The 17,989-nt window shown below is 35.6% G+C and overlaps 1 protein-coding gene across 1 annotated transcript; it reads left to right on the forward strand.

Annotated features, from left to right (window-relative positions):
* Positions 1–2,261: 2,261 nt before the first annotated feature.
* Positions 2,262–17,543, forward strand: zgc:162171 (uncharacterized protein LOC565931 homolog). The gene is made up of 4 exons (XM_059355036.1): positions 2,262–2,777; positions 7,058–7,188; positions 12,014–12,163; positions 17,077–17,543. Exons 1-4 carry the CDS (start codon positions 2,585–2,587, stop codon positions 17,278–17,280), a joined length of 678 nt encoding a protein of 225 aa, XP_059211019.1. The 5' UTR covers positions 2,262–2,584; the 3' UTR covers positions 17,281–17,543.
* The last annotated feature ends 446 nt before the right edge of the window (positions 17,544–17,989 follow it).

The raw sequence follows: 17,989 nt of genomic DNA on the forward strand, positions 1-17,989 counted from the left end.
ATGTAATTTTATACATTTTTAAAATATTATTTATATTTATATTTTATATTTATTTATATTTTTCTTCTCTCTATCGATTTTTTGTCTTTTGTCCTTATTTTATTTAATCCATTATTTTATTTTGCCCATATTTTTTTTATTTAATATTTTTTATTTATTCATTTATTTATTTTTTATTTTTTTTTAGTATTATTATTATTTTTACAGCTTTTAGTCTTTTTTTGTCATTATTTATTCTTTTTTTTTTATATGATTCTTAAGTCTCGTTTTTATTTCACTCGGTTTTACTACTACACAACAGGCTGCATTTGTCTCATTATCTCTAAAAATTAAAAATGATGAATCAGAAACACGGATGCTCTAGTTTAGGTAAATAATATTATTGTGTTTTCTATAAATACAATAGTGTTTACAACAGGGAAGCTGCACACTCACTGCGCCAGTACGTTGCCTTGTGTGCGCACGCATCTGCGCCCGAGCTGCATGATGGGATGTGTAGTTTTTACACGTGCAGCGCTGAAGCTGAGTGTGTGTTTGATGTGTTTTCCACACTTGTGAGGGCCAGCTGTCCTCTCAAAGATCAGAAGAGGGAATTTATTTTGCTAGGTTTAGATTTTAGGGTTTCCAAGCTGTCTTTTTATTAATTTTATCTAGTTTTCTAGTCTTTTATGCATTTTATGGTCATAATTTTCACACTTTTGTCTTTTTATCAAATTGCATATATATATATATATATATATATATATATATATATATATTTTTTTTTTTTTTTTTCACTCAGTTTCACTAATATTACTCTTATATCTCTTAAATACTGACAGTTTTTTACTGAACTTTTACTTAAATAAATTGCTTCTTGTTTTTTTTTCCTGTGAAAATGCCATAAAAAGGTAAATTTATTTTATTAACAATACAATAGACATTGAAATTAATAAAATGGAACACAATGGATTTTTTAAAAAATCCTACAGTTTACAGTAGTATTGTTATTACAGTATCATATTGCTGAGTGGAAAATTAAGGCAATTTTCTGTTTTTGAACAACTTTTAATTTAATGAAAAACAAAAAATATAAAAAGAAACCGTAAAAAAATACTTAGTCTGGCAGCGAAAGTTGCTGTCATATTAAAGTAAAAAAAACAACTTTAGTTATTCTACATATTTAATATACAGATATTTATTTAAGCCTATATGATCTGTATTTTTAAAGAAATAATCTGTAAAATAACCAACGGTTGTTTGCTGTTATTCGATGGTAAGTAATGGTAACGTTCTGCCTGACTTTAAAGTTTTTTCTACGATTTTTAATTTTTACATTGTACAGTGTACAGATAAAGTTTGATTGCTGTATTGATGCAAAATAAGAGGACATTTGCATTCCTTTTCTGTGATCAAATTTTTATTTGGATTTGAAGGACAACAATCATCATCATTCAACAACACATAAATAAAGTAATTACCATGTATAAACGTTTGCATACCCATGTACGCACACAGATACACACACATACAGATACATACACACCTAATAATAATAATAATAAAATGAAGACATACGAATAAAATGAAGATATAACTGAAAATAAATAAATAAATAATAAAAATACAAAAGGAAAGTCAGTAAAATACATGATATCTGCTATTCCTTACATCAGAAGAGAGATGTATGTTGCTAGGTTACCTACCAAACACACACACACACACACACACACACTTACTCACTCACTCTCTCACACACACACACACACACACACTCACTCACTCACTCACATGTACGCACACACACAGATACACACATGTCTAATAATAATAACAATAATAATAATAAAATGAAGATATAACTGAAAATAAATAAATAAGAAAAAACATTTGATAAATTATGTTGCTAGGTTTATCTACCTACCAAACACACACACACACACACTCACACACACACACACTAGTACTATCACTTGTCGCACTTGTCCTGCTTTATTTCAAATTTTAAAGTTAATTTTACAATTACTCACCTGAATTTGTGCTGCTGGAGTTCCTTGCAAATATAAAAATCGTTCCAATAATGGGTTTATATCTGCATATAACCTTGAAGAATAACACACACACACACACACACACACACACACACACAGCACGGAGGCGTGGTTATCCAGGCAGCTTCAGTTTGTTCTCCGGCAGCGGAACAAGCAGCAGCACAACTTTTTCTTCTCAGATTTGGACACGACAGCGTTTAACATCCAGCAACTTCTTCTTCTTCTTCTTCTTCTTTTAATTCTTCGAAACTTTTCTCCCGGAGCTGACTGACACTAAATGTCCCATGAACGCTTGCAGGACGCTAATGATGACGTGAACTAATATTTTTAACAGGCTTGTCATGTTTTTTTTTTTGTATCTGCATGACTCATAATATGAATATTTGGATTAGTAGTGCGCATTATATTTGTTTTTTCTTCTAAATTTAGCTTAAAAGTATTTTTTAAAGCTTTTTTTTATTCACGTGCCAATTATCACAAGTACAACTCGGTGTTTTGACTCTCACGCGGAGCCAATAATTGGAGACGTCACCTTGCCATCCCACTGAGCAGCGATGCAGCACGAGCGGCTGCTCAAAGTGTTAGTGATCGGAGACCTGGGCGTCGGGAAGACGTCCATCATCAAACGCTACGTGCACCAGGTGTTCTCCCAGCATTACCGCGCCACCATCGGGGTGGACTTCGCCCTCAAGATGCTCAACTGGGACCACAAGACGGTGGTGAGGCTGCAGCTGTGGGACATTGCCGGTGCGTTAAGTATCCACAGAGTGTGTGTGTGTGTGTGTGTGTGTGTGTGTGTGTGTGTGTGTGCGTGCGTGCGTGCGTGTGTGTGTGTGTTCATGTACTTCCTACATAGTGAGGACCAAGACACCAACAGAGTGAGGACATTTTTGCAAAGTGAGGACATTTCGGCTGGTCCTCATTTCTTTAAAGGCTTTTTTGAGATTTCAGACTTTGTTTTAAGGGTTAAAGGTTACATGATAATGATGAACTTTTTTCATGCATAACGAAGATGGATAAGACAAAGGAGATGAAGGCCAAATTTACTGTGACCTCTTTTAATCTCCCACCCAACAAATACCCCATTACAAAAAAACTAAAACAAATAAAAACTAAAGCATTAAAAAAGAACCTAAAACTAACTAACTCACTCTAAAAAAAAGAAAAACTAACGAGTTTACTATTCCAATGAGAGTCCTCATAAAATAGAAGTACAAGTATGTGTGTGTGTGTGTGTGTGTGTGTGTGTGTGTGTGTGTGTGTGGTGTTATTAAGGAAATGGTTATATATTTACAGTTTATTTGCATAATGAAATATGACTGAACGCTCACAGGCCTTTTAACCTTTTGAACCCCGAGCCATTTCATTGCAGGTTCTTTTTTTCTTTTTACATTTTGCTCACTGTGACATTCACTGCAATAGTCTATCTATAAAAGCAAGAAGAGTCTGTGTGTGTGTGTGTGTGTGTGTGTGTGTGTGTGTGTGTGTGTGTGTGTGTCTAGGTCTAGGGCATATCTCGCTGACCGTTAGTCAGACTGACCTAAGACATAAATAATTACATAAATCATGAATAAATAAAAACGCAAATTGAATTTATCTGATAAATTACTATAATAATGGAACCAAGTGACCACAGGTTTTATGAATATTAGAAAAAATATTGGCTCTCCACATGCTATACATATTTTGAACTATTTGCATTTTTACAACCAATAACTTGCAACCCTCCTGTCCTCTCCCCTCAGCTCTGTGTAAACATCCTGCAGTTCTGTCTGATTTTTTCAGTGAATATTTGTCACGTTTGTCTCAGCAGAATCAATCATGGCTTCACAGTGTTGCAGAATTTAATGTTTTTAACAGGATCTAGTTATTACAAACAAAATATCACAATGTTAAGCTTCTCTTTGGTTACTTTTTTCTTGCGGAAACGTACACAGTCTATGATCCGTTCAAGGACTGTCCACGATAATATCAGTTTTTACAGTTTACAAATGCAACTAATGCTATAAAAATGTCCGTTCCAATTCCTTAAAGTCCACGGTGATGTCTTTAAATGTCCAAAACCCAAAGATATTCAGTTTAATGTGATATAGAACAGAGAAAAGCAGGAAGCATTTGCATTTGAGAGGCTTAAATTAGCACTTTTTTATTGCAGTTTTTGCATAAAATATATTATTGATATTGTATTTAACATTTGGGCTTTGGTGCAGCCAATACACAACACTTTAAACATCTATTAGTTTGAGTCTTGCTAGATTTAGATCAGACTACAAGGGTTGTCACGATACTAAAATTTTCAACTCGATACCAATACTAAATATTCGATACTCAATACCATTTTCGATACCACAAGGATAAAAACAAAGACCCCAAAATTTAAAATAAATATTTTTATTAACAAGAAAAATGCAACATGTAAAAATTAACAGAACCACAGGTTAAATATTTAAAATAAAAAACAGTTGTGCAAAAAGAAACTGCAACTATGATAACAAGCTTCAGGTCTGAGGTAGTGCAAAAAATAAATAAATAAATACAATAAACAATTACAATTAGAACAATATTTTCGGCTGTGAGTGTTGCTGTTTGGTTGCAGGTCGACTTTTCTCTGCTTCATTCTGGGAAAATAACACTTTTCAGTAAACAACATTTATGTACTTATTAACTCTATGCTTATGTATACTGACACTGTGTCAATTAGCGTAATATGGGCATACTATGTGCCTGATTTATTTATTATTATTATTTATCGATACTTTTGAAAATGAGCATCGTATCCCGATACAACGTTTTAGTATCAATACTTTTTTGAGTATCGATACTTTTGACACCCCTACAGACTGCAATTGGAGAAGTTTTGATGAGTCATAAATGCTTCTTCTATTTTTTGTCACCTGGTAGTTATTCGCGTGTCAATATTGAACTTTTCAAGTCCAATGCAACCCAGAAGCAAACACACATTGCAGTAAACTGCATTTTCTCACTCGCTGGCTGCATCCTGCTGACTTCATCCATCAATGATGAGGCATGACATGAGAAGTGACCGCTTAGAAAATGTGGCAAACCACAGTTTCTGCACAGGAAATGCTGAGTTTACCCTCTAGCTCCAAGCACACTCTTTAATTAAAACATAAAAACTTGTTGTGTTTTGCTTATAAAACCCATCACGCCTCTCAATTGCATGTAATTTGATGTTCTAACTCTCCCGTCTCTCAGCTGTCTCACACACTCGCTGAGCGTCTGGCTGTTGAATGATACGATCGCTGATAAGAGCCGTCATTTACATGAAGACTTTATGATATAAACCAGTAACCAGTGTTGACTTCCCACTGGAGTCTCTGCAGGAGGCTGTTAAACTGGCTCAGTGTTGACAGCCGTCAGGCCGTCAAAGGGAAAATTGCATCACTTTTTTTGTGAGTATGTGGTTGTTTATCTGGATGAAGTTTAGTTCACCAGCTGCTGACCTTTCTTTACATCATGAACAGAGACTGAATATAAGTAATGGACGTAGTGACCCTGATGTCACCCGTTGGTTTGTGGCCCGCTTGAGGCATCGAGTTCAGCGTTATATTCGTCGCCATCTTGTTTCCGATACAGGGAGCAGACCATATCTGGACTGTGGAGGAGGAGAGGGATCTGATCACTGACTACAGCCTCTCTACACCTCAACCTGACTGAGTGAAGCTGCTGCTAATTCATGTTAGCCTTAACTCGGATGTTAGTTTTGGCTAGCAAAAAAACGAGCCAGTTAGTCCAACCAAACGCTCAACAAAACATTTTAATGAACAAAACTTTCACATAAACTGTCATTAAGTGAAAATACAGTGTGAAAGGGTCAAAGTTATGAGACCAAACAGCTAAACGTCCTTATATATACCGTATATATATATCTTATGATTTGGGGTATTTTGTATATATATATATGTGTGTGTGTGTGTGTGTATATATATATATATTTATATACACATACACATAAGGTGTTAAAAAACCCAAATGCAAAACCTCCATCAGTAATCAGCCAATTTTATCTGGTTGAAGTTAACTTTAAGGTTGATACCATCATCTGCACCGTCAAACAGGAAGCTAGCAAAACCACATTTGTAAAAAAAAAAAAAAAATGCTCATCATGTTGTTTTCATGTTGTGAAAGTTTTTAGTGTTGTGTGTTTAGAAATATGGTGCAGAAAAAGTTTGACATTTTGGCTTAAAACCATCAATGTGACCTTCATGAACAGGATCGGCTGATGTGCTTCTCATGTGCAGTGTGTGTGTGTGTGTGTGTGTGTGTGTGTGTGTGTGTGTGTGTGTGCGTGTAACTTGCTGATTCACGACTATATTAGGATCATGTGGAGGAAGTTAGCGTCCAGGATAGAGACTTATTCATACATTCAGTTACACACACAAGTGCTCAACCTCAACTCACTCAACCTTGCAACAAAAATGCATGCAAGTATTTTTCTGCATTGCAGACATACGGTTTAATAATAAGGTTTAATTTTAACAAATAGTTGATTGTTAGACAAGTAACGGGCAACTTTTTTCATAATAGTAACTTTTAAGAGTTTTTTTTCCCAACCAAAAATGCCAAACAGAAGCTTGTTTCATGTTCTCAGATAAAAAGATTTGATGATTTGTTTGGGTTATGTTTTAATTTAATATCTTGGGATTTTATGTAACTAATTATTTCCATGGGAACTTTCATGTATTTTTAGGGGACTTTTATATAATGATTTATATCACATTTATGATTTTTATTTTTATTTTTTAGTTCCTAATTTATTTATTTTAGCAGACTCTTATTTCATAATTCCACATTTATTTATTTCAGGGAATTTTTTTTTTTACAATTCCTAATTAATTCATTGGACTCTGTTATTAAGTTTAAGGAGCTTTTGTGCAAAGTCATGACGTGACTTTTTGAAAATACTTTCTCAAACTGATACATGTTGAACAAAACCCTTCACAAAATAACTTCGACTCTGTAAAACAGTATTTATTCTGACGTCTTTTCATCTTCTTCTATAAAAGGGCAGGAACGATACGGCAACATGACCCGTGTGTACTACAGGGAGGCGGTGGGAGCCCTCGTCGTCTTCGACATGACCCGACTGTCCACGTTTCAGGCCGTCCTCAAGTGGAAAGGAGACCTGGACTCAAAGGTAAATATGAAGATATGAGAGGGATGAAGGGTGAAGGAAGGGAAAGTGTCTGTGAGCAGTAAGACCAATCCTCCTTCGTATCTGTCATTGTTTTAGTTTAGTTGCTCTTTAGCAGCATCTTCCCTCCACTCGTCTACTTCTGCTTCAGTCATGACTCACCACATCACTCAGGAAGTCTTTTTATACTCTTCACAGAAAGAGAGAAGATAAATAACTTTATGAATAATAAAGTAAGCTTGTACAGTGTTTTCTAATAGTAAAAGTCTTGAAATTTGAAGATGTCACCTCAGCTTTTGTGACTTTATTGATAGATAGATAGATAGATAGATAGATAGATAGATAGATAGATAGATAGATAGATAGATAAATAGATAGATAGATAGATAGATAGATAGATAGATAGATAGATTGATTGATTGATTGATTGATTGATTGATTACTTTAATAATCCCAGAGGGGAAATTAGGTTGTCATAGCAGTCCGGTATTTGAATAAAGAAATCAAAAATAAGATATATATATATATGTGTGTGTGAACAGTGAAAGCAGCAAGAGGTGGACAGACTGGAATTTCTGGCAAAACCATAATACCTATCATTGATCCGACTTCACTTTGAGCATCCCGAGTTCTTCCTGAACGTCTACATATGTTTTTTTCTTAAGAAAAATTAAAAAATATCTTTGTTAGAGCGATCTAAAAAAACTGTTCCATCTCCCCTCTACAGAAATCTTCCTGTGTTTTTAATATGGGACCCAATGAGGCTGTTGGTGGTTTTGGTGGCGCATCTTTGCGTCGTACGCCCAAACTATAACTCTGACAGCTTTACCAGAGGATTGTGAGGGAGAAGAGAAATTTTCCTACGTTTCTATGTATAAATTATTTCTGTAGAGTGGAATTTGCGGCCTGGAGCGCAGTTTTCAAATTTATTTTTTAAAATTTTTTTCCCTCCCTTGACACTCTGGCGATGATGTCACACACTGTGACACGAACATTCCGTGCAATACACACCCATTATAATCTCAGAATTTCTCCAAAAATGATCATGGTCATTGAACAGGGATTGATAAAAAACTATATGACCTATCGAAACGTGGATTAATACACCGATACACAAGACTTGTGTCTACTGTTTAAAGTTTAAATGGAGTTTCTAGGTGAAATTATGCCGGAGAAGTAGACGTTTAAAAATCTCCAATTGACTTTATTTAATCAATTTATTTTAAATCTGATTCAATGATTTTTAAAAACAAAGTGAAACCCAAAATATCTAACAAAAAGTTAGGTTATTACAGTATCTAAATACACTAAAGGTCTTGACAAAAAAAGTTTCTCTTCAAACACTGAATGTTGCTCTTATATTAATAATCAGAGCAAAGCAAGACATGCAGACTAGAATGCAAAGTGCTAATATTATTATTATTTAAATGAAATACTTTTATTTACGTTATTCAATCTATTTATTTTAAATCTGATTAAATTATTTTTTAAAACAAAGAGAAACCCAATATATTGTCAAAAACAACAACAACTAAACAAGTAGATTTTTTCAAATTATTTTGTTATGCTTTATTTTTTATTAATAGATTTATATTGTGATTTCAGAAGTCTCAGTTGTAGTGATGGACGTTGACTCCTCCAGCTCTCCTCCTTCCTCCTCTTCCTAATCTTCTCCGTGCTGTGTTTAACACCCTGCAGTATCTTTTAAGGAGGGGCGAAATCTCCTCCTCCTCAGAATCCTCCTCAGAGTCCTCCTCAGAGTCCTCCTCAGAGTCCTCCTCAGAGTCCTCCTCAGAGTCCTCCTCCTCCTCAGAGTCCTCCTCCCCCTCAGAGTCCTCCTGCTGCTGGTCAGCACCAGAGTCGGCAGCACCTGCATCTGTGTCTTCAGTTTTACTTTCATGCTCTGCAGCTTCTTCTCTCTCTCAGCAGCGTTCTCCTCCTCCTTCTGTCGAACCTCTGACTCCGTCCTGGTCTGCTCCTTTTCCAACAAATCCATCAGCTGCTCCTCCTCCTCCTCCTGCAGGTCGCTGCTTCTCTGATTTTCTAAGTTCTCAGTCTGAGATCCAGTCTGAATCTTCTCCGGTGTCTTCTCCGGTTCGGCCATCAGCTCCACCTCCTCCTCCTCCAGACCGCTGATGAGGGCTTCATCAGTCTGCACCTCAGCCTTCTGCTCCTCCAGCTGCTCCTGCAGAGCCTCCTTTTCCTGCTCGAGGTCTTTCAGCTTTCTTGTCGACCTGCTGTTCTCCATGTTCAGCTGGTAGATGCTCGTCTGACCGTCTTTCTGTCTGTCTGTGTTGATGCTTCTCTTTCTGTGTTGTGATGATCTGCTGTCGTCAAAACAAAGCTGTTGTCCTGACCGCCAGAGTTCCACAGTTTTAAATGTTCACAGTCGTTTCACACATCAATCTAGATCTTGTTGGTGAGAGTTTTCCAGTGGTTTTGGTGCTCAAAACACCCAAAAAAAGGGACTTTTGCTGCATCTCAACACAGCACAGTCAGCAGTTCAGTTCAGGGTTAATCCAGATGTTTTTATCATCTCTACACTCACTGGTGGTTTGTGTTCAATTACATTCACATTTTCTTGATAAGCAGCTCAATGTTAAGATGCTGTTAAGGCCACTTATTTTCCTCCTGATGCAAATTCAAAAAATGCACAACCGGAATGCCCTGTTTTGATTATTATGCACCTCTGGTGTTAGACCATGACAGTGAAGGAACCTAGAACCTTTTGCTCCTGCAGCTGATGACTGTTGACTCTCTGCAGAAAGGCATTATTTGAATTTTTCTCATCAATCAATCTATTTTAATCACAGTGAGGTTGCCCACCTGCTTAAAACATATTTAAAAGGTAGCTCCTAATAAAGCACACAGCTATGCAAGTGGTTATTGAGGGGAGGAAATTGGAAATTAATTTAAAACCAGGAGGAGCTGCAGGGACAAAAGGCATTTTTTCTCTTAACTGTCGTGTCATTTATTAATTTAGATAGATTTATAGGGCTGCAGATATCAGCTATAGAGATGTTCAGCTTTTCTTAAATATAATGGAACTATATCACAGTATGGTGCCAAATATACCTTAAAAAACTTGACAATAATGACTCAAATATTGAAGATAATCCACAGACTTCTTGTTCACAACAAAAGTCATTTCAGGTTTAACTGTAGAATCTCAAGAATTTTACAGTTAAACCTAAAATAAATGAACCTGTTCCTCTTCAAACACTGAATGCTGCTCACTTCAATGCAAAATTTTGGGCAGTTTTTCGCGACAGACGTCGCAAGAAATTCATGTTCCGTAGAGAAAAGTAATAGCACACCGACCCAGAACCGCACATATATAATTTAATTAATTAGTAGCGGGACGATATTGCGTCCGGAAGAGGAAGAAGAAAAAATCCCCAGTATAACAGTAGTGCTCGTTGCGATTGCTCCGTGGCCCTAATAAGTCCTACAGCTCTATAGAATTGTCACAAACATGGCTAGAAGTGAGAGAAACTCAAAAATGTCTCTTATGCAGAATAACAGTTATAATGACATACATCAAAATTAAGTAACGGAAGTTGAATTTCTCTGATAATTAAAAAAAGGAATGAAATGGAATTTATATAAATACAACAACTTTTCCAAGTGTCATTAATATTAGAAAAAAAAGAGTCCCCACAAATTATACATATTGAACTATTTACATTTTTACAACCTCTCCTGTCCTCTCCTCTCAGCTCTGTGTAAACAGATTTTCAGTGAATATTTGTCACGTGACCGTTCGTCTCAGCAGAATCAATCATGGCTTCACAGACATGTAGAATAAAGTGATTTTGACAGAAAAATAATAATTTGAGGCTTTGTTTACTTTTTCTAACGGAAACTTTCATAACAGAAGATCTGTTCAAGGACTGTCAGAAAGATTAAATTTTGACTATAATGCCTGTTTTTACAGTCTTACAGTCTTACAGTCTTTCTACCATTAGTATCCTAATCCATAATAATGTAATAATACATCACCACTTATTATATCTTTTTTTTACATTTCTTTTATCATTTATGTGAATCTTTAAAGTAACTAGTAAAAGTAAACAGTGTTGTAGAAGTACAAATTGCAGTATTGGTTGCAAAATGTGCTGGAGTAGAAGTACAAAGTGATATAAAATGCAAATATAAAAGTACCCAAAAATTGTACTAAAGTACAGTACTTGACTAAATGTACACTGATTAAAAATCATTTGAAAAAAAAAAAACCCCACTTTATATTAAATAACAGCAACAACTGAAAGTGATTTTACAGATTATTTATTTAAAAATATGAATAAAATAATATACAGTAATTATCTGTATTTAAAATATATATCTGCAGAATAACTAAAGTTTTTATTTTTATTTTAATATGATGGTAAGTGTTTGGAAGTGTTTTTTTTTTTTACATTTCTTACACTAAATTTAAAATTTCTCTGTAAAACAACAACAACAGTTGCCTGAATTTAACATATAATGTGTATTTATTTATTTTTTACATAGAATTCACAGTAATTCACATTTAAAACCTTTAAGCAATTAAATATCACAGTTAAAAAAATCTATAAAGACCCATTTTTTTAATTTACAGATTTTAACTTTCATTTTGGTTGATATTTGTAATAAAAGAAATTAAACTTTTTTATGGCATTTGCACTTAATGTAGAAAAAAAACAAGAAAAACCCTGTAAAAATACAGTAAATTTCTGGAATATATATATGTTTATTTAATTTTTTTTTTTACAGTGAACAAACATCCCACCGCTGGTTGATAGTTGATATAAACTATAAATTATAAATTACTCTCTGCTTCCCTCAGGTCGCCCTTGGCAACGGGACGCCGGTTCCGGCCGTTCTTTTGGCCAACAAGTGTGACCAGCGGAGTCACGGTTTGTGCCCGAAGCTGCCCAAACTGGAAAACTTCTCCAGAGAGTACGGCTTCGTCGACTGGTACGAAACTTCTGCCAAAGTAAGACGTGATTTTCTCCTGTGATTCTAACAAAAGGTTAAAATTTATCAAAATCTGACACTAGAAAGGTGTCATTTTCAAGATGGGCAGGAAGCCACCAACACTAGGCAAAGGCATATGAGAAAGGAGAAATAATAATAATAATAACAATAATAATAATAATAATAATAATAATAATAATAATAATAATTATTATTATTATTATTATTATTATTATTATTACTGAAGGGAAACTGTAAAGTGTCTGTGGTGCAAGGTGCTCATGCAGGAAGGCTCACTGGAACTGCTCAGATCTTTGTGGTCGTAAATGTAATAAATAATACGAGTGAGGCTAATAAAGTTCAATTAAATTTATGCATGTTATTCATTTTTCAGAATATATGGACCGTATATGACCTATATTAATGAGTTGGAAATTACGTAAATATATGGTCAAAATGAACATATCTATTTGATCAAGTAATAATCTAGTGATATTCTCAATAGCTTTAAATGATTCATTAGAGCTGTTTCCACTACCGCCCAATACCCAGAATGAGGGGGGTCTCACTCGCCAAAACGCCCCTAATTTGAATATGTTGGGAGTTTTTTCGTCCCTCTCGAAAAGCCCAATTACTGATTGGATATATCGCTAAGCGGGATGTGACGTAGCACTCTACATGACAACAACACACACCTTTTGTAAAATCCGGCAAAGCAGTGTTGCCAACTTAGCGACTTTGTTGTTATATTTAGCGACTTTTCAGACCCCCATAACGACTATTTTTCAAGTAAGCGACAATCCAGCGACAAATCCACAAACAAATCCAGCGACTTTTTCTGGTGTTACTGGAGACTTTTGGAGATTCGTTCTTACTCTTCTTAATGAGCCACGGGGGCCGGTGGCTCGTTAAGAAGAGTAAGAAGAGTCGAATAGGCACAGTCCTCCTGCAGCAGTCTCTCCCAGCTGCAGAGCCGGGGGGGATATTAACCCCTTAGCGTCCAGTCTGCAAATAGCTATCAGGCTAACAGTTAGCTCTGTAGCAGTACAGTGTGTATGTGCTGCTGCTGCAGGAGGTGTTCACTTAGCGATGTCTGTTTGTTTACAACAAGCACCAGACACTCTGTGCACAGTTAGCGATGCCGGTTAATTCACAATCACTATGTTTATGATCATCAGAGACGCTGTGCATAATTAGCCATGCTGCTTTCAGCTGCTGACGTTGTGCACAGTTAGTGACGGCGGCCACAGTTGCATCTCCTGAGTTTAATCTGTTGCGTATGTGACATCACGGTGGAAACTGTTGCTAAGCGATTACGCAATGGTCGAAAACCATACGTCACCTCCGGAGTCTCTAAATCCCTCCGGGGGCCAACTTGTAATGGAGACACGCAGAGTGAGCGGACTTTTGAGAGGGTGTGGCCTGAAACATTCCCGGTGGACACTTTTCCCCCTAAAGGTGTAGTGGAAATCCGTTGCAAATACATATATAAGAAAGTAATGCATGGTTGCGTGACCTGGCACAAGTTAGGATTTCAGTTTTATGGGAAAAGACAAACTCATTAGACAAATCACCCTAGCATATCGTAAGCGGATGCTCTGGTTGATACGATAACATCAGAATAGGAATTTGACCTCTCAAGTGTGCTCTGATATCAAAAGTGGAACATAACAGGACATTAAACCTTAGTTACACAGAAACAATGACACACGAACCTGCAAAATAAAAAGAGACACAGGGTGTTGTCTCGCTCAGAGTTGTTCTACCATTTGGATTTGTCTGTCACCTTGACATCTGTATCTGTTTTTGATACTTGCAAAATAAATCCTGCACAAAGACTGTTATTCGAAACACGACTACTGTGGTAACATAAAAAACATTAATTTCCGAACTATATTTAAACTATAACGAGAGGTCTTGATTTGGGGTTAATTATGATTCAATGTTTGTTGGGAATCCTTCTCGACACACAGGAAGCAGCACATTCACACTTCAGAATTAAAGCCCAAACTTGCTCCTAAACCTCAGAGAAATTTGCAATATTAAGAACAAATTTAGGCTAAGCCTCTTAAATGTAATTAATTCACATTTCTTTGTTTCTGAGTCTTCTAAAAAGTCTTCTTCATGCTGTTTGATGCCGCTGCCGTGCAGTAACGTGTTTATCTGCTGCAGCTAAAATAAGCAACACTAAACCGTTTTTATTTGTAACCTGCCTTTTAGAGTTAAAGGGATTTGTGGACAGGGAGCTTATTGTGCAACATCTGTTCTACTTGGTTGATTCGATTTTATTTATCTGCTCATTAATTTGGTTTATATTTAAAGGTGCCACACAGAAGCTTTTTATAGTTCACAGTGAAGAAACTGTCGTCTGAATCTTTCTGCTCTGCTTTCTCCTTTTCCACACAAATAACTTCCTTTACAGTGAAGAAATAAAAGAGATTAAACTTAAAACATGGTGAAGTAATAATCTCGCGAGTCAATCTTTGGACTTGGAGGGAGAGTTTTAATCCTCTGAACCCCACGAAGAGTATGTTTTCTTTAAAACATCGCCAAAAATACATCATTTATCGTAGAAAGAAACTGTCCGACAGTCCTTCAAAGGATGCAAAACTTTCTATTAGAAAAGTAAACAGTCTATAATAACTAGATCCTGTTGAAAACATTAAATTCTGCTCCTCAGCGACACTGTGAAGCCATGATTGATTCTGTTTACACAGAGCTGAGAGGAGAGGACAGGAGAGGTTGTGAGTAGAGGCTATAAAAATGTAAATAGCTCAATATGTATATATTTTTTTCCATTATTCTTGATACTTGTAGGCACTTGGAAAAGTGTTAATAATTCACTTTTATTCCAATTTTAAAAATAAATTATTAGAGAAATTCAACTTGCATTTTTCTTTTTTATGTCATTATAACTGTGTTATTCTGCACAAATGACATTTTTTAGTTGTTCCCACGTCTAGCCATGATTGTGCTGACTTGAACCATTTTAAAATATTTTTCTGCTCATGCATCTTAGCGTTACATTATCCTTCTTTTTTTTCTTTTTTTATTTATTTGCTATTATTTTCCATAGAGTTGCAGGACTTATATACTGCAGTGAAATACAAGGTCACAGTGAGTAAAATGTAAAAAAGAGCAAAAAACGCAGTGAAAAGGCTTGTTGGGGTGCAGAGGGTTAATTTTTATACATCTATATTTTATCATGCTCTACTTTTCAATTATTTATTTATTAATTTCATCTTTTTTATCTAGCTCTTTTACTTTTTTGTTATTATTATTTACTTTTGTTTTTATTTTATTTTATCTTACCTTACTTTATTTTTTATTTATTTTATCTAATTAATTTCTAACCTTCCTCCAGTGTTTCCTCACTGCTCCACGTTGAGATGTTGTTTCCTCAGTTTGTGCTTTCTTTTTAATTGGGTGGTTGGATGGAGGGCTTTTGCTTGTTTCTATGTTTTATTATTATTATTATTATTTATTTATTTATTTATTTTTTCCCTTTTTATATGAAGCACTTTGTGTTACATTTTTCTTGTATGAAAATGCTTTACGAAAAAAGTCTGATTGATTTCACAATACAAATATCTGGGCGTCTGGTTAGATCAAAAACTCAAAAAAATTCAAATTTCATATTGACATACTTACAAGTAAATTAAAATTAAAAAGTACACACACACACACACACACACTTACAAGTAAATTAAAACAAATTATCAGATACTTAAACAGAAACAAAATAACCTTTGCTCTGTTCTGTAGGAAACGGACCATTCAGGCTGTCTTTTTATCAGTTCTGGATTATGCTGATGTTACCTATAGACATTAGACATGCTGCTGCCTCCACTCTCACCTCACTGACTCTGTTTATCACTCTGCACTCCCATTCATCACTGGTGACAGTTACTCCACCCATCATTGACTCCTATACAACAAGGTGGGATGGGCACCTTCATCCGTGAGACGAGACATGCATTGGTTCCTTTTCATTTATAAAGTATTGATAGGTGACATGCCACCATACCTCAGCACTTTATTAACCCTTAATAGGGCACTCATCGAAATTCCAAATTCCAAATTTCAACCCTAGAGAATATTGGAGAATGTGTAAAAAACCATACAGACCCGGGGGAGGGGGGTAATATTTTGAGAAAAAACGTTTACGAGATTAAAGCGGCAAATCTACAAGAAAAAAAAAAGCGCAGATTTATGAGATTTAAAGTGGTGAATATATGAGAAAAAAGTTGCTTTTTTCACTTTTTTCTCGTTTTTCGAATAGATTTGCCACTTTAATCTATGAGAAAGAATATAAGAGATCCATGTGGTTCTACGACCAAACAGAGAGACATGGGGACCTCATTTTGATATCCACTGAAGTTACCAAATATAGTTCTTCGCCTGATAAAGGGTTAAACTGGTCACATAGTAATTATCCAACACGCTCTAGTGATTAATGCTTAATGCTCAATGTTCCTCGGACAAATACTGAATTTGGAAAAACTGCTTTCAGTTTCTCTGCTGCATCTACCTGGAACATCTTACAACATTCACTCAAACTCAACACAATTATAACTATGATAATCAATAACTCTGCCTTTCACTGTAACTGTTTTTAATGTTTTTGCATGTGTTTTGTCTGTGCTGTTTTGTGTTTTCTCTGTACTCTGTTTTGTGTTTTCCCTGTACTCTCGACATCATTGTAAATGAGGGGTTGCCGTCAATGATTCCTCGAGAAATAAATAAAGGATAAATGAAAAAGAAAAATGATTCTATAGAGTTGCAGGACTGATATATTGCAGTGAAATACAAGGACACAGTGAGTAAAAATGTAAAAAGAGCCAAAAAAACCCACCCTGAAACGGCTTGATGATAAAAGAAAATAATGATTAATTTCATCCTCTAACGCTTCACTTCTTCGTCTCTCTGCAGGACAACACCAACATTGATGCGGCCATCTCCTGCTTGGTGAAGAGCATCATGTCTGTGGAGGACGACCGAGCCTTGAGTGACGCCGCGGCAACCGCCGGCAAGACCGAACCGGTTCTGGTTCTGCCTCGCTTCGACTACAGCGCAAAGGAGAAGGGACTCAGTGGGTGCTCGGGGTGCACCTCGCTTAAACCCAGAGACGACTGAAGGACGGGTCCGAGCCAGAGACTGAAAGGACTTTGTTAAATTTGTTTTAACGCTTTATAGGGCGAAGAACTATATTTGGTGACTTCAGTGGATATCAAAATAGGGTCCCCATTTCTCTCTGTGAGGTCGTAGAACCACATGGATTTCTTCCAGTTTATCAGCAAAGATCAGGGTAATATTTCCAGAAAAAAGTGGCAAATTTACTAGATTAAAGTGGCAAATCTACAAGAAAAAAAGTTGCAGATTTAAGAGATTAAAGTGGGAAATCTGCTTGAAAAAAGTTGCAGATTTACGAGAAAAAGGTGAAAAAAGCAACTTTTTTCTCGTAGATTCACCACTTTTCATAAATCTGCAAGTATTTTTAATGAGTGCCCTATTAAAGGTTAAAGATGCATCCAGCCATTTTCTAGGAGATATAACAGAAAGTTTTCTGAAACATCCTTTTTATTAAATAATGTAATTATTGTATTTTTTAAAGCACATATTGAGCCAAAATTAGTCCCAGTAATGCAAAAATTGTATTATTTCCACAAAGAAAAAAGTGATACAACAATGTTTTACATATTTGAAAGAAATCATGGCCCTGTGAAACAGAAAGACACTTTGCAGAAGACATTATATTCATCAAAGAGCACTTTTAATCCTTTCTGTTTCTCTGATGCTCTGATGTCTACGCTGTTTTAGTGCTTTGAAAGCAACAATTTTCACA

Source organism: Centropristis striata, chromosome 17 (assembly GCF_030273125.1).
Source record: "Centropristis striata isolate RG_2023a ecotype Rhode Island chromosome 17, C.striata_1.0, whole genome shotgun sequence".
NCBI classification, from domain to species: Eukaryota; Metazoa; Chordata; class Actinopteri; order Perciformes; family Serranidae; genus Centropristis; species Centropristis striata.

Coding starts and splice junctions, on each gene's coding strand:
- zgc:162171 (XM_059355036.1), top strand. CDS start 2,585: ATGCAGCACGAGCGGCTGCTCAAAGTGTTAGTGATCGGAGACCTGGGC. Junction 2,778..7,057: donor GCAGCTGTGGGACATTGCCG/GTGCGTTAAGTA, acceptor CTTCTATAAAAG/GGCAGGAACGATACGGCAAC. Junction 12,164..17,076: donor GGTACGAAACTTCTGCCAAA/GTAAGACGTGAT, acceptor GTCTCTCTGCAG/GACAACACCAACATTGATGC.